The sequence below is a fragment of the Platalea leucorodia genome (assembly GCF_965183815.1).
Source record: "Platalea leucorodia genome assembly, contig: HAP1_HAP1_SCAFFOLD_24, whole genome shotgun sequence".
Classification (NCBI taxonomy): Eukaryota; Metazoa; Chordata; class Aves; order Pelecaniformes; family Threskiornithidae; genus Platalea; species Platalea leucorodia.
In genome coordinates this window covers 979,103-1,002,013 of record NW_028121458.1, presented here as the reverse complement: position 1 = coordinate 1,002,013, position 22,911 = coordinate 979,103, and the positions used below count along the sequence as shown (strand labels likewise).

At 50.8% G+C, this 22,911-nt stretch overlaps 2 protein-coding genes across 2 annotated transcripts; both read right to left on the bottom strand.

The window, feature by feature from the left end:
* Positions 1-1,634: 1,634 nt before the first annotated feature.
* LOC309603187 (olfactory receptor 14A16-like) lies at positions 1,635-2,558 on the bottom strand (the record flags this gene model as incomplete). Its single annotated transcript, XM_082338095.1, has 1 exon — positions 1,635-2,558. The coding sequence occupies one exon, from the start codon at positions 2,556-2,558 to the stop codon at positions 1,635-1,637; it is 924 nt and encodes a 307-aa protein (XP_082194221.1).
* An 18,677-nt stretch (positions 2,559-21,235) lies between these two features.
* Positions 21,236-22,171, bottom strand: LOC309603185 (olfactory receptor 14J1-like; the record flags this gene model as incomplete). The annotated part of the gene is made up of 1 exon (XM_082338094.1): positions 21,236-22,171. The coding sequence occupies one exon, from the start codon at positions 22,169-22,171 to the stop codon at positions 21,236-21,238; it is 936 nt and encodes a 311-aa protein (XP_082194220.1).
* Between the last annotated feature and the right edge of the window lie 740 nt (positions 22,172-22,911).

Sequence of the window (22,911 nt, the reverse complement as noted above, 5' to 3'; positions counted from 1 at the left end):
CACCTATGTATCAGTCTATCTCAGCCCAGGATACTGGTGGCCGCCTTTGCTGCAGGGGCGCATGGAGGGCTCCTGTTCAGCTTGTTGTCCACCAGAAAACCAGGGTCCTTCTCTGAAAAGCTGATTTCTAGCCGGTTGGCCCTCAGCATGTCCTGGTGGACAGTGTTTTCCCTGCCTGGGCATTTCCCTTTGTTGAAGTTTCATGAGGTTCCTCTCTACCCATTCCCCCAGCCTGCTGATGTCCCTCAGAATGTGTCGCGAATGGGTCACTTACTTAGAACACATAAGGAATCACCATCAAAGGTGTTAGCAAAAGTGGTTTGAATATGATGTTGTAAAAGTGCGACTTAAGAAAGTTTCATGGGAAGGTTCGCTCCATTAATTACTGCATGGAAGAATCATACAAAGGGAAATTGAGTTACACTCGAGTTAAACTGATTCACAGAGAGACCAGAGATGCAAAGAGTAAGGAAGACCCTCCCAATGAGTCACAAGGTTGATAGTAGACCCCCTTCCTTTCTAAACTCCCGATGGAGCCCAGGTGCAGCTAGGTCCAATCTTAGTCTCAGACTTGGACAACAGTTTATGTCTAAGGGAAACAAACCAGACCCTGCTCCACTGGTCCTTCACGTCTCTCCCAGGAGGCCTGGCTGTGCGAGGAGACATTCTTGGGTGCCAAGGACTGAATTCTCCCATGAGCATCCATGACACTGCTGTGTGCCCCAGAGCTGCACACTCACACACTTGAGCTGCTCACAAGGGTTTTCCTCTCCTGGGCACTTCTCTGGGCATGTTCTCTAGAGCCACTTTGAAAGAACACCTAAGCCTTCAGGCACTGCCCGGAGAAGATCCTTTCTCATAGAATCATAGAATCATAGAATCGTTAAAGTTGGAAAGGACCTCTGAGATCACCGAGTCCAACCTGTTAACCTAACTGCCTGGTCCACCTCTAAGCCATGTCCCTAAGCACCACATGCACATCTTTTTTGAATACTTCCAGGGACTGTGATTGTACCACTTCCCTGGGCAGTCTGTTCCAATGCCTAACCACTCTCTCCATGAAGAAATTTTTCCTAATATCTAATCCAAAATGCTATTATAGAGGCCAGCTCTGTCACAGAGGTGCCCATTGCCCGTCCCTGCCTGCGGTCACAGGACTGCCGCACCACAGGACTGTGACCAAGCTGCCAGAGCACTCCGACCGTGCACCAAGACAAGGGCTAAGAAGGAGAGTGTGGAAGTGGAAAGAGAGCAGCTTGGGAAAGACCAAGAACTGGTGCTCCCTGGCAGTGCTGCTGTGCCAGGGCTGTTTTTCCTCTGCACCTCTGCACCAAGGTGCTTCACCTGCAGCTTTACAAAGGCCTGAGGGGAAGGATCTCGGACAAGTCACTGCAGGGTCCTTTATTTTGTTTAAACACACAGAGAGCATGGATCCTCATTTACACAGTCCGTGGGCCACAAAAAACAAGTGGATATTGAAACAGAAGCGTGATGAAGAAGGACACTTTTTTGTGGACAACATTATTACAACTAAGAAAAGCTAAAAACAAAGTACCAAAGACAGTGTCAGCCTATAATGAGTTACATTACAAGTGCAATGAGATTTGAGAAGAAGATGGGCAGTTCATTGCTGCTTAAAAGCATCCAGTCATAAGTTTCTTCAGGGAATCCTTGAGCTCCTGGTTCCTCAGGCTGTAGATGAAGGGGTTCACTGCTGGAGGCACCACCGAGTACAGAGAAGATACCACCAGATTTAGAACTGGGGAGGAGATGGAGGGGGGCTTCAGATAGGCAAACATGGCAGTGCTGATGAACAGGGAGACCACAGCCAGGTGAGGGAGGCACGTGGAAAAGGATTTGTGCCGTCCCTGCTCAGAGGGGATCCTCAGCACGGCCCTGAAGATCTGCACATAGGACACCACAAGGAAAACAAAACACCCAAAGACTAAACAGGCACTAACCACAAGGAGTCCCACTTCCCTGAGGCAGGCATGTGAGCAGGAGAGCTTGAGGATCTGGGGGATTTCACAGAAGAACTGGTGCAGGACATTGCCTTGGCAGAGGGGGAGGGAAAATGTATTGGCAGTGTGCAGCAGAGCATTGAGAAACCCAGTGCCCCAGGCAGCTGCTGCCATGTGGACACAAGCTCTGCTGCCCAGCAGGGTCCCGTAGTGCAGGGGTTTGCAGATGGCCACGTAGCGGTCATAGGCCATGACAGTGAGAACATACAATTCTGCTAGAATAAAAAAGGTTAACAGAAAGACCTGTGCAGCACATCCCAAGTAGGAGATGGCCCTGGTGTCCCACAGGGAATTGTCTAGGGCTTTGGGGACAGTGGTGGAGATGGAGCCCAGGTCTATGAGAGAGAGGCTGAGGAGGAAGAAGTACATGGGGGTGTGGAGGTGGTAGTCGCAGGCTACGGCAATGATGATGAGTCCGTTGCCCAGGAGGGCAGCCAGGTAGATGCCCAGGAACAGCCAGAAGATCAGGAGCTGCAGCTCCCGTGTGTCTGTGAATGCCAGGAGGAGGAACTGGGTGATGGAGCTGCCATTGCACATCTCATTCTGCTGGGCATCAGCACTGTCCATGAAGGAAAAGGCAGTCAAATGTTTAGATTAGACTACTATGAACAAAATCTATGCCATTTTTCCTAGTGCTCTGCTGTGTGGGTGAGGAGACCAGGGGCTTGCTCCGGAGAAGGTGTCTGGCATGGCAGGGGATGGCAGGGAGGGGCCTGAATCCTCCTTCCCCCAGCATTTCTGGGAGCAGCTCCCCTCTCACTCCCTGCCCATATCTGCTGCCTGGAGCTGTCAGTGCTAGGAGCTGTTTCTCTGTGCCCACATCTCCTCCCTGTCAGTGCTCACAGACTCCATCCAACCCACTGTGTCCTCAGCTCTGCCCTGCAGACCCCTCCCGGCAGCAAGGCACTGCCCAGGGGCATCTCTGTGTGTGCAGGGGCTCAGAAGCAGCTCAGAAAAGTCCTAACCAGAACCGGGGTCTCAGTGCCTTCTCCAGAGTGGGGAAATAAATTCCCATCTCCCACTGCCTACCCAGACCACCAAGAGTGGAAAACTGAAAGCACAGATTCGTTCCCTTTCAGGGAAATGTGGCTTTGATGTCACCCTTGAAAGTCTCCTCAGAAATGCCTTAGAAATGATCTGGAGCTGGGAGCAGCCCTGAGCCACACAGCACCCTCTCAACAGCAGAAGGACCCTGCCCTGCCAGGGGTCACTCCTTCCACCCACAGCTTCTCCCCACAGCGCCATGGGCAGCTCCCTGGGCAGGCTGAGTGCTGACCCTGGCAGGCAGAACAGTCCCTGCCCCCAGACACACAGCCCCTGGGGTGTGGGGACCCTGCTCTGAAGGACGGCCCTGGGCACCCCTGGCTGCACACCCAGCTTCACACTTCTGAAGCCGTCGCCAGGAGAAGGGAAACGCCATGCCCTGTGCCTCTGATGGTGCAGCAGGGAAGCCCCGCTCTGGAACACATCCTCCTCCTCTATGCTAGAGAACCACTGAGAGCCCTCTTGACAGACTGCATAAGCTGGGGTTATGTGCCAGCTTTAGGAGATCTTTCCAGGAACCACAGCTGTGTTGCCCTGCACCCAGAGACTTACTGTGTCAAGGGCTGTGAGCATTTCTCCCACAGTGAACACTCAGCTCTCCTCCCACTCCAGATTGCCTTCTCTCTCTGCCTGGCTCCTCTCCCCTCAGTGCCTGCAGGCAGTGCCCTCAGCCCTGCTGCGCTTTGCAGAGGAGCTGCTCCTGGGCAGAGCTGTCTCTCTGCGGTGCTGCCCACTTGCCAGGAGCTCCCTCCATCCCAGGAGCCCGGCCCAGCTCAGCAGCAGAGGCCCAGCCCAAGGCAGCACTTTCTCTGCCCCTCTGGGCTCCCTCCAGGTGTCCCTGGGCCTCCAGGGGAACCTGCTGTGAAACAGGCTGGAGCAACCACTGATGTTCCCTCCCTCAGCTGGGGAGAGAGACTTACTCCCACCAGTGTAATTTCTCTTACCAGAGACAGAGCTAGGTCCTATAATCACGTTTTCTTGTCCCATCATTAGGCAGGACACCCAGACAGCGACAGGGAAGGGTCTCTTTTACCCCTGCTGAGGGAAGGGATTCAGCAGAGTCAATGGAGGCATCTCATCCTGGCTCTGTGGTCCTGGGGCTAGAAGGGGTCTCAGCTCCCTCCCATGCAGACCACAACCCCCAGGAGCTGGGATTCCTCTTGCATAGTTCAGGTGTGCACAAAACAGGCACCTGCATGTGAGCTTCTTGTCTCAGCTCCCATGCTAATTACTGGAGATGGAGACCAGGAGTGAGCTGTTCAGACACAAACACCTGGTGACATTTGAGGTGCCAGAGGTGACCAAGATGCATGCTGGTCACTGTGAGCTGTAATGGAGCAGTCCATAGAGACAGGGCAGCATCTGGGGGCATCACCTTGGGGGCTGGTGGGAAATTCCATTGTCCAGGTAAATTGACAGCAGATGCCCACATGTAGGACACCTGAACCTGTAACTGTTCCTTATGTCCAGGGCAGCCTATAGAGGTCTTCAGCTGACCAACTGCAGTCACGTGGCCCAAGGAGAGCTAAGTCTCTCTTTCTCTTCTCCACCAGTTGTATTATGTACATCTGCTTTGGCAGTTGTCTCATGTGCATCCCTCCATTGTCTGACCTAATTCAGGACAGCTGAATCTTAATTTAATAGCCAAATACAGGCCTGTAGAGCTCTGTGAGATGCCAGGATGCTCCAGCCCAACTGCATGCAGCTGACATGGACAGCACAGGGCCTGTACAGGAACCCCCTCCCCATTCAGTCTCATTGTGTGACAGGCACCACCCAGGCCATCTCAGACAGATTCGGTGCCTTTGGGCCCATGTCTGAATCCCACCACTGCACTGACGTGAGGTCTGTCCCTTCTCTCTCCAGCAGATGCTGGGCAGTGCATGAATACCAAGCACATCACACCAGGGGCCCCACTCATGTGCATTCCCTCTCAGGCTCTGCTGGTTCTTCTCTCCATCATCACAGGATGTCCACACCCAAGGGCACTCTCAACATCATCTCTTCCTTCCTGTGATTCACCTCCACCACAAGCCCTCAGAGGCTGCAGAGACACCACAGACAGCAAACCCCTCTCCTGCTCAGACTGAACAGCTCTGTTTCTCTTTGGCCTTGGAGAGAGAAGGGTTTGCCACCTTTGTGGGCACCTCATTTCTTCTTCACACTGCCATCTGCTCTCCACTCCAGCATGTGTCTGCTCTGAAGCAAAGCCTTTGCACACTTGAGGTCTTGGGCACTTGGTAGCAGGTTTCCCTCTTGCAAGTCTGCTCTCAGCCCAAAGGTGCCACAGCTGCGGTGCTGCAGCCCAGCCATGCACCCATGCCCTCAGCCTGGGGCACAGGCAGGAGGAGCTGGAGCTCTGCATGCAATCTCTTCATCCCACTTGGAGGGAATAACAGCTGAGGTGTATTGGGACAGCTGACATGATTGGGGTGCTGTGATGGGTGGGTAGAGGATCACCAGGAGAGACAGGCCAGAAGGATGAGGAGGGAGGTGTCCCCAGTGTGAAGGAGCTGCTTAGATGTGTGAAGCTCCTCTGTGGGATGAACAAACTGGGTGAGCCCTTGCGGGTGAGGGTCAGAGGAGACTGGTTAGGGTGACATTGTGGTGGGAGACAAAGAAGTCATGGAAGTCCCCCTGTGGACTTTCATTACCCTGGCATTCACTGGAAGGAGACCACAACAGCATGCAAACAGTCCCGGAGGTTTTTGGAGGGGTTTGGGACACAGCTTGGGACACAGGACTTTGTAGCACAGCTGCCAGATTGGCCAAAAATGTTGATACTCATCTGCATCTGTTACTCTCAAAGAAGGCAGAGCTGGCCATGGATGTGAAAACCAGTGTCAGCCTTGGCTGTCGTGACCATGCAAGAGTGGGGTGTCACCTCCCAGGGGGAAGGAGAACAGAAGAGTGCAGATGCTAGCCCTCAGAGCAGCAGACTTTGGCCTGGTCTTGTGACTTTAAGTGGGGGGTCCCCTATGAGCAGCACAGAAGAGCAGCAGAGCTCAGTACAGCTGGTCTGCAAGGACAGTGTCTTTCAAGTCTGAGAGTGTGCAGACCAAGAGTCAGGAAAACAAGCAGAGATCTCAGGAGAGAAGCGTGGGGAACCAGGAAAGTCATGGGGGAAGCTCCATAAGAAAAAGGCAGCATACAAGAGGTGGATGCAAGGATTGAAACAAAGGAGGAATTCAGAAATATGGTTGGTTTTAGGAAAGCCAGAGCTCCCGTAGAGTTGACACTTGCAAGGGAGTTCAAGGGCACAATGTTACCACTTCGGGAACAGTTAAAGAAGAAATGAAGTCAACATGTGGCCACTGCTGAATTGAGTTAGGTAGGCGTAGATAGGTGTGCGGCACTCTTGGCCTTTGTCTTCACCAGCAAGGTCTCCCAGTTCCGTGTGCCTAAGAGGCAGAACCCCAGGTGAAATGCAGCAGTGGGTGGAGATCAAGTCAGGGGTTACTTAGGGAAGGTCAGCCCTTCATAGTCCCTTGGACCAGATGGGATGAATCCAAGGCTGTGGCTGTTGAGAGACCAGGCCGATGCCATAGCAGGGCTGCTCTGCTACATTCTGGAAGGCCATCATGACTGGAGAAAGCCAAAGGCAAATCTTGCATACATCTTCTAAAAAGGCCCAAGGGCTGAGCAGGGGAGTTACAGGCTGCAGCGACAGAGGCCAGGGGCTGCGTGGCTGGGCAGCAGCTCTGTGGAGAAGGCGCTGGTGGTCCTTGAGTTTCCTTAGGCAAAACATGAGCCAGCAGAGGATCCTGGGCTGTGTGAGCAGGGCCACAGCCAGAAGAAGTGATTCTCCCCCTCCGCTTGGCACTTTTTACACCGCATCCAGAATCCTTGCCCAGGTTTAGAGCCTGTGCAATGACAGTGAGACATGGGCAAAGAGGAGCCACTTCACTGGAGGGCCACTAAGATGGCAATCCTTCCATTACCCTTCAAGTGTTTGTGTGATTTCCCCAACCATACCAGTATCTGCAACAACAATAACAGTAACAACAACAAAAGCACTCATCTGCCTGAATATAAATACCTGCAGTGGAGCAGTCTGCATCCATGGTAGCCACTTTGGGCAATGCCAATTGAATCAGTATTTGCAATATAGGGCATGATACCCCATCCAAAAGTACATACCTAAAGCGGTTGAGAAGAAGGGCTGTTGTGGTTTAACTGGGCAGGCAGCTAACACCACACAGCTGTTTGCTCACTCGCCTCCCCGCAGTGGGATAGGGGAGAGAATTGGGTAAAAACATAAAAACCGTGGTTTGAGACAAAGACAGTTGAATAGGACAGCAGAGGAAGATAAGATAATAATAATAATAATAGTAGTAGTAGTAGTAGTAGTAGAATACTATATAAAACAAGTGATGCACAATGCAATTGCTCACCACCCACTGACTGATGCCCAGCCCGTCCCTCAGCAACGATCTCTGCCCCCCAGCAGACTCCCTCCAGTTTATATACTGAGCATGACGTCATATGGTATGGAACAGGCTTTTGGCCAGGTTGGCTCAGCTGTCCTGGCTGTGCTCCCTCCCAGCTTCTTGTGCACCTGGCAGAGCATGGGAAGCTGAAAACTCCTTGACTAATGTAAGGACTACTTAGCCACAGCTAAAACGTCAGTGTGTTCTCAGCATTATTCTCATCCTAAATCCAAAACACAGCACTCTGCCAGCTACTAGGAAGAAAATTAACTCTAATCCAGCTGAAACCAGGAGACTTGGGTACTGTTTACTTAATTGCTAAAAGAGAGGGAGATGGAGGGATCTCAGAGCTTCCAGGTTCCTGTAGAAGATTTCAGGCCTCCAAGAAAGGAGCTGAAGATAACAGTTTTCAACCAGCATAGCCTTTAGATCATTTCACGTGTGAGGGATCTGCTCCCCCATTTCAGTCACTGGCACCTGTAGAGAACTGCTAATGTAAAAGAACAAGATGTCTCAAACAGCCTGGTGCTAAAACCACAATGCAGAGCGACGGTCGCTAGGACCCAGGACCGGACAGTACCCTGGAGTGAGGGTGAGGGAGGGAGCCCTGTGGAGACAGGGGGCCTTGCCTCGGCCCCATTCCCCATGGTCTGTGAAGCGTCTTATCCCCCCCCCCCACCTACTGCCTGGGGGACAGCCCTGGTATCGCTCCTCTTGGTTTGACTGGTCGCTGATGTAATCTTCCAATTAGCAAAACTACTAACCACTTGTGCCTTGAGAAAGGAATTTGGGAGGGATCTAAAAGATAACAAACTGTGGAAAACTAACAGCTCTAACCTTGAAGAAGAGCTAACAAGCCGACAAAAGTGAGCATCTTGGCACCAAAGACTGGACAGTGGCCAAAGAAGATAAAACTGCAGAAAGTAGGTGAAAGGTAAATGTGGCGAGGGGAGATCACGACCACCGACTCAATTCAGGACCGAAAAGACTTGCCCCCCCACACCTGAAAGGAGCATGCGTGCTAATTTACATAGCAAGCGAGGCTAATTTAAATACAGTAAACCAATAGTATACGGAATGTTAATCACTAACCAATAAGTGTAAATTTAGGCGGGTTTATACTAATAATGTAGCCCGATAAATGTGCTACAGTTTGTGTGTGTGTGTGTGCTCGTGTGTGTACCGGTACTCGTGTTTACGTTCGTGCTCATGCTCGTGCGTGCGCGATTTGTGGAATTATTATCACCGAGCATCCTGCGCAGAATCAACATCTCTATAAGAACCTTCACTTCTCCTCACTCTTTTCCTTCCCTCACCGAATACCCTTGTTGGCAGGACCAACGCTGGATCCAGGACTGGTGATTCTCTTTCTCTCTCTCTCTCTCTCTCTCCCTCTCTTTTTCACTTTTCCTAAGGCGATTAAGTTGTTAAAGTTGTTAAATTGAAGTCAAGTACTGCATAGCCTACCTTGATTTTCTGTAAAACCGCATAGCTGGGGTGAATATAACTGTGAGGGTTGGTGGGTATCGAATATTTGTACTCAATATTTGTCTCTATAGAAGCTTTCTATTAAAGCTGGTGTTTGTGTACGGACCTTGAGTGTTGGCCCACCTTAATCCACACCGAGAGGATTTGCGAATCTTTGTCACTCCTCCCCCCTCCTCCCCAGGTGGGACGTGACATTTTTTAAATTGGCGTCACGGACAGGATCCCCTCGGTGTTGGAAGGTCCTAAGGGGATACCGATTCTCCATCCGGTGAACACGGACAGGGAGAATCGGGAAGTGACCTCTCAGCCATAGGCCGGGAGAGGTTCGAGCAGTGGCAAGTCATGACTGCCCGGGAAATGTCGATGCTTGACTGCTCCCCAATCTTTGAGAAGTTGAAGGAGTACAAAGCGTGCCCTACGCCACCTGGAATAGCTTGGGCTCATGATAATTGGCACGACCCTGAGACAGTAGTAAATCGTATAGTTACCCTTGCGAAGGAGCAGAAGTGGCGAGCGGGTAAAGGAAAGGCTCTGGTGTGTGCTGTATTAGGAGCTGCGCTGACGGTGGCACAAAAGGAAAGGCATTTGGCGAGGCAGGCGGAAGGAGATACAATTAGGTCTTTACAGGGCCAATTAACAGCAGAACGTGAGAAAAGCAAGAGTTTACAAAAACAGCTGGAGAGCTTACAGAAACAGCTAACTGTGGAGCGTAATGCCACTCAGAGGGCTTGCGCGGCTCTAGCGGATGCATTGGACCGAGAAAAAATCTTACGGTCTGAATTAGTAGAGAATGAGCGGGGGGTTTACAATCAAACAGATTGTGACTCAATTCCGGATAGTGAGCCGGGATTTTCAAGTTCGGCAAAGTCAGCCGAAAAGTCGGCATCCAATTCAAAACCTCTATACCCGCTCAAGGAATTGGAAATTAGTCAAGAAATTTTTTACCCTGAAGCCGAAAAAGAGCAGGCAATTCTGAGACCATTAATCAAAATGGAGACCACCGAAGGCCAAGGTGGAGGAGCTCCGCAAGTCACCACCCGGATGGTGCCGTATTCGGCAACCGAACTAACAAAAATCCAGGAAAAATATACTAGACGGGCTCAAGAATCTGAGACTGAGTATGTATGGAGGGTGTCATTGTCTGGCGGAGACCGAATTTTATTGTCAGAAGATGAGGCACAGGGATACTGGGGGCCCGGTGTATTTTTAACCACTGATGATCAAAGAGAGCCATGGTCGTTAACTCAACGAGCCGCATATTGGGCAGGAGGTTTAGACCCCCTGGAACGAGGAGACCCGGCATATATTGAGACCCCTGATATAAATCACTTAACCGAAAGCTTACAAAAGGCTGCTTGCCTCCAGTTGATGCATGACAGGCGTTTAGTCCCTCAACAGCCTTCCCCGATGTTGTTAAATGCACACCCTGATAGAATGACTCCCCTGATCCGGGGTCTTCCGGACTCACTGAAGCTGTACGCAGTACAGCTGCAGGACCGTCTAAGGGATATCCTGGCTCCGAGGGGAGGAGGGAGACGAGACCAACGAGAGAGAGGGGCCATGACTTGGGGGGAGGTAGCCCAGGAACTGATAAATTATGGTAGGAGAATAGGTCTCACTAGGGGGGCTATAAAATCAAGAACTGCTGTAAGGAGAATGGAACAGCGAGAAAATCGGCCCCCTCCTCAGGCCTCAGGGGTGAGGAGAAACCTATTGTGGGCGGAGGGAATCGAGAAGGGGATTCCCCGGGAGTTAATGGATGGTATGCCTACCATAACCTTAGAGAAGCTCATTCGAGCGTGGAAAAACAAACAGAAAGTACCCCTCCGAATTGACCAGCACGCTCGAGAGAGTATGAGGGCGGAGCCCCGATCTAATGACATTGCGGGAGTTACCTCTAAGGTACCTAACGCCCCTGAAAAGGATTTGATTGATCTTGGGACGGAAAACTGGACACGCCGTCCCCAGTAAGTGAGCCGGGGGACGGTCAGTGGGTCCATTTGAGAAGGCTCACAGAAAATAATAAAGGGGACCTGTTAATTACTTTTCCCCTTGGTCCCTTTAAAACCCCAGTTACTTTCTTAGTTGACACGGGTGCTCAGATATCAGCACTTCGGGCGGATGTTGCTAATCGCAATGGCATAGTTGCTGATAAAAAACAAATTTGGGTCACAGATGCTTTTGGAAACTCTAAGCCACAGCCAACGGCTCGAGTCAGATGCTGATTACCGGGAGACACGTCTCCTGTTGAGACCACGATGATATTGGGTACTTTGCCTATGAACATTTTAGGACTTGATTTATTGAAGGGGAGAGCATGGACAGACTCAAAAGGAAGGGAGTGGAAATTCGGACTCCCCATGGTTTCTATAAGACTTCTACAATCGGCACCCGTGCTCCCTCCTTCCAAAATTGTTAATGTCAAACCGTACCCTCTTCCCTTAGGGGCTCGGGAGGGTATAACCCCTGTGATAATGGAGTTGCGAGAGCAAGGGATAATTATCCCAACTCACTCACCTTACAACTCCCCAGTATGGCCAGTCCGCAAACCAAATGGAAAATGGCGACTAACAATTGACTATCGGCGCCTAAATGCCAACACAGGCCCCTTGACGGCTGCGGTGCCTAACATAGCCGAATTGCTCGCGACCATACAGGAGCAAGCACATCAGATTTTAGCAACCATTGACGTGAAGGATATGTTTTTTATGGTTCCCTTACAGGAAGCTGACAGAGACCGCTTTGCCTTCACGTGGGAGGGTGTGCAATTCACTTTCACACGTCTTCCCCAGGGATACCGTCATTCACCGACCATTGCGCACTACGCTCTAGCACAAGAGCTTGCTCAAGTCACTCCTGGAGAGGGCGTCAAGGTATATCAATACATCGATGATGTGTTGATAGGCGGCCCTGATGCTGCTGCAGTAGGACAGACCCAGACGGAGATAATCAATCACCTAGAGAATTTAGGACTCCAAATCCCAGCAGAAAAGGTACAGCTTCCCTCTTCCGAGGTAAAATTCCTAGGCATTTGGTGGAGGGGAGGAATGGCGTGCATTCCCCCTGAAACTCTAACTGCTCTTGAACAAGTAAAAATGCCTGGTAATAAAAAAGAACTGCAACATGCCCTAGGACTGCTGGTATTTTGGAGAAAACACATTCCAGATTTTTCTATCATAGCCCGTCCCTTATATGATCTAACACGCAAAAGAGTCACCTGGGATTGGACCCCTATCCATGAAGAAGCCTTAAAGTTGTTGATTTTTGAAGCAGGCATGTATCAGGCTTTAGGGCCAATACACCCAACAGATCCACTCCACATTGAATGGGGTTTTGCAATTCACGGGCTATCCATACATATGTGGCAACGTGGGCCTGAAGGTCCAACTCGTCCCATAGGATTCTACTCACGTAGTTTTAAAGATGCAGAAAAACGTTACTCAGTTTGGGAGAAGGGCCTTTTTGTGGTTAGTCTAGCGTTGCAGGAAGCCGAAAGAATCATACGGCAGCAACCAATCATCTTACGAGGGCCCTTTAAGGTTTTGAAGCCAGTGTTGTCTGGAACCCCACCTCCCATTGGGGTGGCACAGCGAGAAACAGTAAGGAAGTGGTATGCGCAGTTGGATCACTATTACCACACACGGAAAATAGAGGAAGGAACCCCCAAAATACTCCAAATACAAGATCCACCCACCGATCACCCAGACACAGAACCCCCTCCCTCATGCATAAAACCTGCTCCTCCATTTGAGCCCCATCTGAAAAATGTATGGTTCACTGACGCATCCTCTAGGAGGGAGGGAAAGGTGTGGAAGTACCGAGCAGTAGCATTACATGTTGACTCTGGGGACCAAATCATAACGGAGGGTGAGGGAAGCGCCCAAGTGGGTGAATTAGTTGCTGTGTGGAGTGTGGTCATCAGGGAAGCTGAGACCAGAGAACCAGTATATATTTATACAGACTCATATGCTGTGTTCAAGGGCTGTACAGAGTGGCTCCCTTTTTGGGAACAAAATGGATGGGAGGTAAACCGAATACCAGTATGGCAGCGGGAAAAGTGGGAAGAAATTCTGAATATTTCCAAACAAAAATCCTTTCTGGTAGGATGGGTTGCTGCACATCAAGCAGGAGACAATCCAGCTCACCTTCTGAACAACCAAGTAGACTCGCTGACCCGCCTAGCAAATATAGCTGTAGAAAGTGAAGGGGAGAAATGGGAACATCTGTTAGAGTGGTTACATGTGAAACGCGGCCATTCAGGGGTTAAAGACCTCTTCAAAGAAGCCGGCGGCAGGGGCTGGCCGGTAACCCGAGAACTGTGTAACAGGATCATTTCTGCTTGTAGTCAATGCCGTATACGATTAGAACATGACCCTTTGAAAGACCCACCCTTACACTTACGAGATAAGAAGTGGCTGTGGGAGACATGGCAAGTAGATTATATCGGTCCCTTTCGACTTTCAAATGGGAAAAGGTATGTATTAGTAGGGGTAGAAGTGGTATCAGGACTGACACAAGCAGAAGCGGTGCAGCGAGCTACTGGGGAAAGCACAGTAAAAGGTTTAAAACTCTGGTTCAGTTACCTACCCAAGCCCCAATCGATCCAATCAGATAACGGAAGTCATTTTACTGCAGGAATAGTTAAGGAGTGGGCGCAGAGAGAAGGGATTCAGTGGATCTTCCACACCCCTTATCACCCTCAAGCGAATGGAATTGTTGAACGCACAAATGGGCTTTTGAAACGTGCCCTGAGGCCTCACGATCCTAGGTGGGCAGAGAGACTGCCGGATGCAGTTTATAAAGTGAACAGTCGCTGGGGGATAAATGGATGTCCACGACTCACCGCTTTCTGTCCCCAACCTCCCACCATACTCCCAGGAAGAAGAGGAACCAAGGACCCCATTCACACACGTCATTACCCAGGACAACCCGTGCTGGTGGAGCTTCCCACTGTGGGTACAGTTCCACTGGTTTTAACGAAACTTCTTGGAATGTATACCTGGGAAGCTACTGACGCCCGCGGGAAGAATCACCGAATTCATACCCGATGGATTGTCCCATCCTATTAATCATTGTTCATCTTTATGTATATGTTTTACAGGTTGTCAGAAGCTCACCGTGGGACTTATGTTTTCTGTTGTTGGATGGGTCATTTTTTGTGTTGTTGGTCTGATTTTATTAAGCATATTTTTCTTCTTTACTAGGGATAAATGGTGTGGGAGAAGTTTATATTCTTACTTTGTGCATGTATAGTCTTGTCTCAGTCAACTGGGAATTTGAATAACCAACCCAATTTGGCATGGGAACTAATTACAGGTTTCATCCGGATCTGGAATCGAACAGACCAAGGTCTTTGTGTAGACCTCCCCACATCCGCGTCGGAGGGCTTTAAATTCGCCATCATTTGGTTAAATTTCTCACGAATTCTAAATTCAAAGCTAGAAACATTAAACCAAAAATGTATTCAAAATACACACTGGAAAGGAAAATGTTTGTGGGGAACTGACTCACTCCCATTCCAAGAGTATAGCGGGACAACTTGGTACCAACCCTCTCCAGTGGCCTATCGATTTCCGGTTAATATACCCTGGAGAGATATGTGGAATGCCACCTGTTGGAAGCAACAGCTCTGCAGGGGAACTATGAGTGCCACCCTTGCAGCCCGAAAAAATTGGACATTGTGTCCCCGGGAGGTGGAGATCCCTTGTAATCTTGTACTGAATTGGACATGGTGTCCCCGGGAGGTGGAGATCCCTTGCAATCTTGTACGTTGGTGGGACCCTCCCTCTCACGGTGAACCCTTGCAACATGAATATAATGTCCCGTTTTCCCCGGGTTGGTGTATTCAGATTCCTAACAAACGGGGTGGCTATGCTCACCATAGCCGCTCTCGTTATGAATATGCTTGGTCCCTTAAGCATTTTTTGTCCAACCCAGATAGTACAATTGATGCACAAGAAATAAATCCCCTACCCTATGAGGATACCCCTCTAATGACGTGTTCACGAACAGTTAGTTGTGGATTGCTAACGTGGGACCCCATAGAAACATGGTATATCCCCGAACTGCGAGTCTTTATTCGGGATATGTGCATTTGTTGGGGTTTTCCGGTAACAGGGTTTAAACGTGGAGATCCCATGTGTAATGGAACCATTACTAATCCAGAAATTGCGATTAAATGTGGAGTCACGCTTACCCCCGAGGCAAAGCGGAATTTTGCGTGGGAAGAAGGAGTTGCAATAACCGAACCCCATGACCCATCAACATGCTCCACTGCTAAGTATCCAGCCCCTCAGGGTACCCTCTGGGCATGTTCAGATGGGAAAATGTACTCACACCTGCATGTATATGAAATGGCAGGTTTACGCTGCACCATCGGTGTTCCATCAATGTGCCCCTCCAAAACATTTGGCTTTAACAACCCCGAATATAACCGGAGGAAACGGGACGTTCAGGCACCTCAGACTGCACCAGAATGGGCAGTGCAGGGAGTCCGAATACCTGATTATTACACCTGGGGCATGACAACATCTTTGATGTTAGAAAATATATTTACTCCATACGTAACCCTTAAAAGACACCAGTTTGTCTTAGAAAACCTAACCTGGCAAGCACACGTTTTGAGTAATTGGACCAGACATGCTTTTGGGGAACTAAATTTGCAAGTCCAACAGGTGTCTAAAATGACTTTACAAAACAGATTAGCTTTAGATATGCTATTGTTAAAAGAGCAGGGAGTATGTGGAATGTTGAATCTCACCGATGGAGAATGCTGTCTCACCATTCACAACGCAACTACCACCATAGAAGAAGCACGAAAGAAGATGAGAGAGGTATCTGAGCAGACTGGAGAACTTTTCCGAGCAATGCAACCAAAGGACCGGTTTAACGGCTGGAGCCCTGGACCCTGGTTCAACTCTCTCCTGAAGTCTCTTGGACTCACGGGGTGGGGAAAATGGCTTGTAGATATTGGTATTATGATTTTAACGATATTTCTGTCAGTGGTAATAGGCCTTGCAGTAGTTAGGTGTATGATTTCTAAACTCCTGTCCTCTCTTTCTCCTTCTGTCCGCTATATTCAAATAACCACCGAAGATGAAGATGTAAAATACGGAACTCGAATTGCACCACTGTTTGAGCCACGGGGTGGTGTAGAGAACTGCTAATGTAAAAGAACAAGATGTCTCAAACAGCCTGGTGCTAAAACCACAATGCAGAGCGACGGTCGCTAGGACCCAGGACCGGACAGTACCCTGGAGTGAGGGTGAGGGAGGGAGCCCTGTGGAGACAGGGCAGCCTTGCCTCGGCCCCATTCCCCATGGTCTGTGAAGCGTCTTATCCCCCCCACACCCCTACTGCCTGGGGGACAGCCCTGGTATCGCTCCTCTTGGTTTGACTGGTCGCTGATGTAATCTTCCAATTAGCAAAACTACTAACCACTTGTGCCTTGAGAAAGGAATTTGGGAGGGAGCTAAAAGATAACAAACTGTGGAAAACTAACAGCTCTAACCTTGAAGAAGAGCTAACAAGCCGACAAAAGTGAGCATCTTGGCACCAAAGACTGGACAGTGGCCAAAGAAGATAAAACTGCAGAAAGTAGGTGAAAGGTAAATGTGGCGAGGGGAGATCACGACCACCGACTCAATTCAGGACCGAAAAGACTTGCCCCCCCACACCTGAAAGGAGCATGCGTGCTAATTTACATAGCAAGCGAGGCTAATTTAAATACAGTAAACCAATAGTATACGGAATGTTAATCACTAACCAATAAGTGTAAATTTAGGCGGGTTTATACTAATAATGTAGCCCGATAAATGTGCTACAGTTTGTGTGTGTGTGTGTGCTCGTGTGTGTACCGGTACTCGTGTTTACGTTCGTGCTCATGCTCGTGCGTGCGCGATTTGTGGAATTATTATCACCGAGCATCCTGCGCAGAATCAACATCTCTATAAGAACCTTCACTTCTCCTCACTCTTTTCCTTCCCTCACCGAATACCCTTGTTGGCAGGACCAACGCTGGATCCAGGACTGGTGATTCTCTTTCTCTCTCTCTCTCTCTCTCTCCCTCTCTTTTTCACTTTTCCTAAGGCGATTAAGTTGTTAAAGTTGTTAAATTGAAGTCAAGTACTGCATAGCCTACCTTGATTTTCTGTAAAACCGCATAGCTGGGGTGAATATAACTGTGAGGGTTGGTGGGTATCGAATATTTGTACTCAATATTTGTCTCTATAGAAGCTTTCTATTAAAGCTGGTGTTTGTGTACGGACCTTGAGTGTTGGCCCACCTTAATCCACACCGAGAGGATTTGCGAATCTTTGTCACTCCTCCCCCCTCCTCCCCAGGTGGGACGTGACAGCACCCAGAAACCTCACCTGCTTTGCCTTCCTCTCCTCCCAAAGCCTGACCAAGGGATGGGAGGAAAGGCAGCCAAAAGAGTGTAGGCCTCTGTGAATTAGCTGGGGTCTGGCACTTGGAGGGCTACAGTGCCATTCCATTGTACACCCCATAAAGAATCAAACTGGGAAGTGAGTCTGCAAGTCTGACTCAACAAGCCGTGTCTGGAGACCCGTACACCTACAGCATAGATCCAGCTGGGCATAAATGTTCTCCAGGGCCCATGGACAGAGGTGGGGGTGGAAGCCGCAGGTAATGCTGGTCAGGGCTGTGAAGGTCTATGGGTGCTCTCAGGGCCCTGACAATGCCCCCATGGGATCCCACCTGCCAGTGCCCACAGGAGGCTAAATTCTCATTCCGTGATTCACAGGGTCTGCTCTCTGCTCCTCTCCTTCCCCATGTCCCTGGGGATCTGGAGACCACAGTCTCATGGCCACTGCAGCCTTCAGGTCTTCACATGCCTGACCAGCTCTTCCTCTTTTGGGAGTACTAGACCCAGGTGAGCAGAAGAGTGGGTGGCCCATTCAGAAGCTGACCAACACACAAGGCACCATCTGACCTGTAACATGTCCCATAGAGACCCTCCATATATCTGAGCTGCCCTCACATCACACAAGGCATCCCCCACTTCTCATCTCCCCTCTCAGTCTCTCCTCAAGACGCTGTATCTCCAGCAACCACAAAAGCCATGGGAGCTGTCCTTCCCCACCTCAGCTGTTATTCCCCTGATGTCACAGCTCCGTGATGGCACACGGGGCTCCTGCTCTCTGTGCCCCAGGCTGTGGGCTTTGGTGCCCGTTTGGGCTGCAGCACCTCAGACGTGGCACCAGGGCCAAGGGCAGACTTGTCACATGGAAACCTGGTCCCCAGAGGTGGGAGCCCGTGTGTGGCAAGGCTTGGCTTCCCAGCAGAGGCATGCTGGAGTGGGTGGCAGGTGGTGCCATAATGATGGATGAGGTTCCCCCACGGAGAGCAAAAGCTGCAGTCCCCAAGGGCAGAGAGCAAGAGGCCTGGGCTGTGCAGCCCTGGCAGGAGAGGGCTTTGCTGTGCCAGGTGACTCTGCAGCACCGTGGGGCCTGTGCCAGAGGTGGAGCTGATCTGCAAGAAGGACAAGGTGCTGCTGAGAAAGTCCCTGGGGGAGGGCAGCCTGTGATCCAGCCACACTGCGGAGATCATGCTGGGGGCCAACTGGCCAGATGATAGCAGCTCTGCAGAGAAGGACCTTGGCGTCCCAGAGGAGAAGCAGCTGAGTATGAGCCATCAATGCACCCCCGTGGCAAAGGCCAACAGCCTCCTGGGCTGCATTAGGAAAAGCCTTGCTGGCAGATGGAGGGAGGTGACCCTTCACTTCTTCTCAGTAACTGGTGAGGCCCCATCTGGAGTGCTGCGTCCAGTGCTGGGCTTCCAGTAAAAAAAACTTGTTGACTTACTTACTGCAGGAAGTCCGACAAAGGGCCACAAAGGTGGTTTAAAGGACTGCAGCATCTTTCATAGGGGGAAAGGCTGAGAGATGTGGGACTGTTCAGTCTGGAGAAAAAAGCATGGAGGGATCTTATTAATGTATAGAAAATTCCATCTGAAGCCAAGAAAGCACTTTTTGACAGTGAGGGTGATCAAACACTGGAACAGGTTGCCCAGAGAGGCTGTAGATTCTCCATCCACTGAGGTATTCCCAACCCAGCTAGACAAGGTCCTGAGCAACCTGCTCTAGCTGACCCTTTCTCAGCTTGGGTGTTGAACTACATGATTTCCAGACGTCCCTTCCAAGCTCAGCATTTTTCATGATTCTGTCAGTATAAAGGAGAAAAGTGAGACAGAAAGAAAGGAACACCACCTAGCCTTGACTGCAAATACAGTGGGATCCCATGGAGAGGACCGACACTGGAGCAGGGGAGACGTGTGAGGAGGAAGGAGCAGCAGAGATGTTCTTTACTGACTTTTAACCCCCTCTTCACCATCCCCTCTGCTCTTCTTGGGGCTGGGGTGGGTAGAAGAATTGGGAACAATGGAGTAATTTGAGCCTGGGAGAAAGTGTGAGGGGAATGGTCTTTAATATTTTTGCCATTGTTTCTCACAATCCAAATCTTTTTTAATTGGCAATAAATCAAATTGATCCTCGGGAAGTGAACAGGTCTTTGCCTGGGACAGAAATTGGAAATTGGAAAAGACCCTTAAGATCATCAAGTCCAACCGTTAACCTAACACTGCCAAGTCCACCACTAAACCATGTCCCTAAGCACCACGTCTACCTCCAGGGATGGGGACTCAACCACTTCCCTGGGCAGCCTGTTCCAGTGCCTGACTACTCTTTCAGTGAAGAAGTTTTTCCTAATATATCCAACCTAAACCTCCCCTGGCACAACTTGAGGCCGTTTCCTCTTGTCCTATCACTTGTTACTTGGGAGAAGAGACCAACCCCCACCTCACTATAACCATGCAGCAAAAGTCCCTGCTCAGGGCTGGGGTGTATGGCCAGAGATGGAAATGGCCGGTGTGCAGCACTGATCTGGGACAGTTCTCCCAGGGAAGCTTTCCCAGCATCTCCAGGGAACATGGCACAGACCTGGCCCCTCTCTTCTGCACCTTTGGTGCCTTGCCTCCTTCACCATGATGCCTGACTCTGCACTGTCAGCACCCTGCTGGGGGCCCCCACCCTGCACACTCACACAGCTTAGCTCTACACTGGGGCTTTCCTCTCCCGGGCACTTCCCAGCCCAGCCCAGCCCCTTCCCACCTCTCCACACGTCCCCTGCCCCCTCCCCAGCCCAGCCCAGCAGAGCAGCCCAGTCTGGGCTGGCCCCACGGCAGTGCCCACCGCAGGGTGCTGCAGAGCTCTGGGCACTCTCCCCACAGCCCCAGCCCCTCTGAAGGGCACAGCAGCTCCTGGGGGGCAGAGAGGGGGGTTCAGGCTCCGCATCATCCCCACTCCTCAGAAGAGCACAGCAGTCCTAACCCTGGGCCTCCTCAGGCAGCTCCCGAATCTCTCCAGTCTCCCTTCCCTCTGGATTCTGAGTCCCCACTGACTCCCATGGCACTGCAGAGTCCTTGTTTATGGATACATCGATTTAGTGCTTTAATTTTGGAGGACTTCACCATTGAGGGTGTTTCACCTTCTGAGCCTCCATTCATTCCAACCCCAGGGAAAGTGGTGAGTCCCCTCTCCTCTCCTCTCCTCTCCTCTCCTCTCCTCTCCTCTCCTCTCCTCTCCTCTCCTCTCCTCTCCTCTCCTCTCCTCTCCTCTCCTCTCCTCTCCTCTCCTCTCCTCTCCTCTCCTCTCCTCTCCTCTCCTCTCCTCTCCTCTCCTCTCCTCTCCTCTCCTCTCCTCTCCTCTCCTCTCCTCTCCTCTCCTCTCCTCTCCTCTCCTCTCTAAATTCATTTCCAGGGAGTCTGGTATATGCCATCAGTCCTGTCATACATGAAGAAACCTGAGGAGAGAATGGGGAGCTCATGGACCATCACCCCCGCTATTGGAAACCGAGACGAGAACTTTTAGATTCAGAACATTTGGTCCCATGGAATTCAATAGTACCATGAGCTTAACCCCAAAAACATTGAGAACAGAAGGAGAACAGACTCTTTAATACACCAATTCCTCAGACAAATTTTTGGAAACAACTTTGGAGGAAGAGCCCAGCCTTCAGTCTCTGGACCAGGGAGATTCCATTTTATTGAAGAGCTGCTATTGGGCATGCCACATCTGGCACAGTGTTGTGCAAGAGTCACCACCAATAAGATCAAGCCTCAAGACAAGTAGTATGAACCCAGCAAATTCTCTATAATCAGGATTATCACGAGAGAAAAAAGCACACTCGTGGCCTAAGATAAACTCTGGGAAATATGCAGAGAAAGGGAGGCAGGTTATTGTTGGTGAAACAGCGTCCATTGGACCAGTTTCCATAGGGCGTCCTTGAGCTCCTGGTTCCTCATGCTGTAGATAAGGGGGTTCACTGCTGGAGGCACCACGGTGTACAGCACTGCCACCACTAAGTCAAGAATTGGGGAGGAAATGGAGGGGGGCTTCAGGTAGGCAAACATGGCAGTGCTGACAAAGAGGGAGATCACGGCCAGGTGGGGGAGGCACGTGGAAAAGGCTTTGTGCCGTCCCTGATCAGAGGGGATCCTCAGCACGGCCCTGAAGATCTGCACATAGGACACCACAAGGAAAACAAAACACCCAAAGACTACACAGGCACTAACCACAATAAGCCCCACTTCCCTGAGGTAGGCATGTGAGCAGGAGAGCTTGAGGATGTGGGGGATTTCACAGAAGAACTGGTCCAGGACATTGCCTTGGCAGAGGGGTAGGGAAAATGTATTGGCAGTGTGCAAGAGAGAGTTGAGAAACCCAGTGCCCCAGGCAGCTGCTGCCATGCGGACACAAGCTCTGCTGCCCAGGAGGGTCCCGTAGTGCAGGGGTTTGCAGATGGCCACGTAGCGGTCATAGGCCATGATAGTAAGCAGAGAATACTCTGATGTGATAAAGAGGAGAAAGAAAAAGAGCTGTGCAGCACATCCCAAGTAGGAGATGGCCCTGGTGTCCCACAGGGAATTGGCCATGGAGTTTGGGAGAGTGGCGGAGATGGAGCCCAAGTCAATGAGGGAGAGGTTGAGGAGGAAGAAGTACATGGGGGTGTGGAGGCGGTGGTCGCAGGCTATGGCAGTGATGATGAGGCCGTTGGCCAGGAGGGCAGCCAGGTAGATGGCCAGGAAGAGCCAGAAGTGCAAGAGCTGCAGGTCCCGCGTGTCTGCGAATGCCAGGAGGAGGAACTGAGTGATGGAGCTGCTGTTGGACATTTTCCCTTTCTAGGCATGTGGACCTGTTCAAGGAGGAAAGTAAGTTAGCAGAGACTTCTCTGAGAAAATCAAAGCCATTTTCCATAGACTCTGCTCCTGCTGCACACACCCCTTTTTCATTTTCCAGGAGACCTTCTTCAGCTCCGTGGCTGGAGCTCTGGTTGGTGCTGGCAGAATGTGCCATGAGGAGCAGGGCCCTTGCCCGCTATTTGCTGAGGAGTCAGCCCTGCTCTGCAGCAGTGGGGTCATGGGAATGGTGGGGGCAGGGGCAAGTGCAGGTGTCCAACTTTGTCAGATGAAACCACACCTAACACAGAAGGGCCTGTCAGCATCTGTACTGCCAGTGCCAAGGAACTGGCATAGCAGAAGGCAGTTTGAGAGGCTTGGGGTTTTTTACAGCTCCCACCATCTCCACAGGGATTGTCCTTGGATGTCAAAAACCCTCCGCATTTCTGCTGCTCTCACGGAGAACAGAGTGAGCCCTGCGAGGCAAAACGACTGCCTGTGGCTCAGTGCAGTGAGGGCATCTGGTCTCTCCCTCCGTCTCGTCCCCAGCTGCCTTGGGCTTGCACCTTCCTGAGATGGAGGGCAAGCACACTCTTATGTTACGCAGCCAGACACTGCTGAGAGCAGAGGGATCCAGTGCAGACTACTAAATATGTCAGCCTTGCTCACGGTCTCAGCACCCCACTTCTAGCCCCGGACACTCCTGGATCCTTTCACCAACCCAACAGCATTTC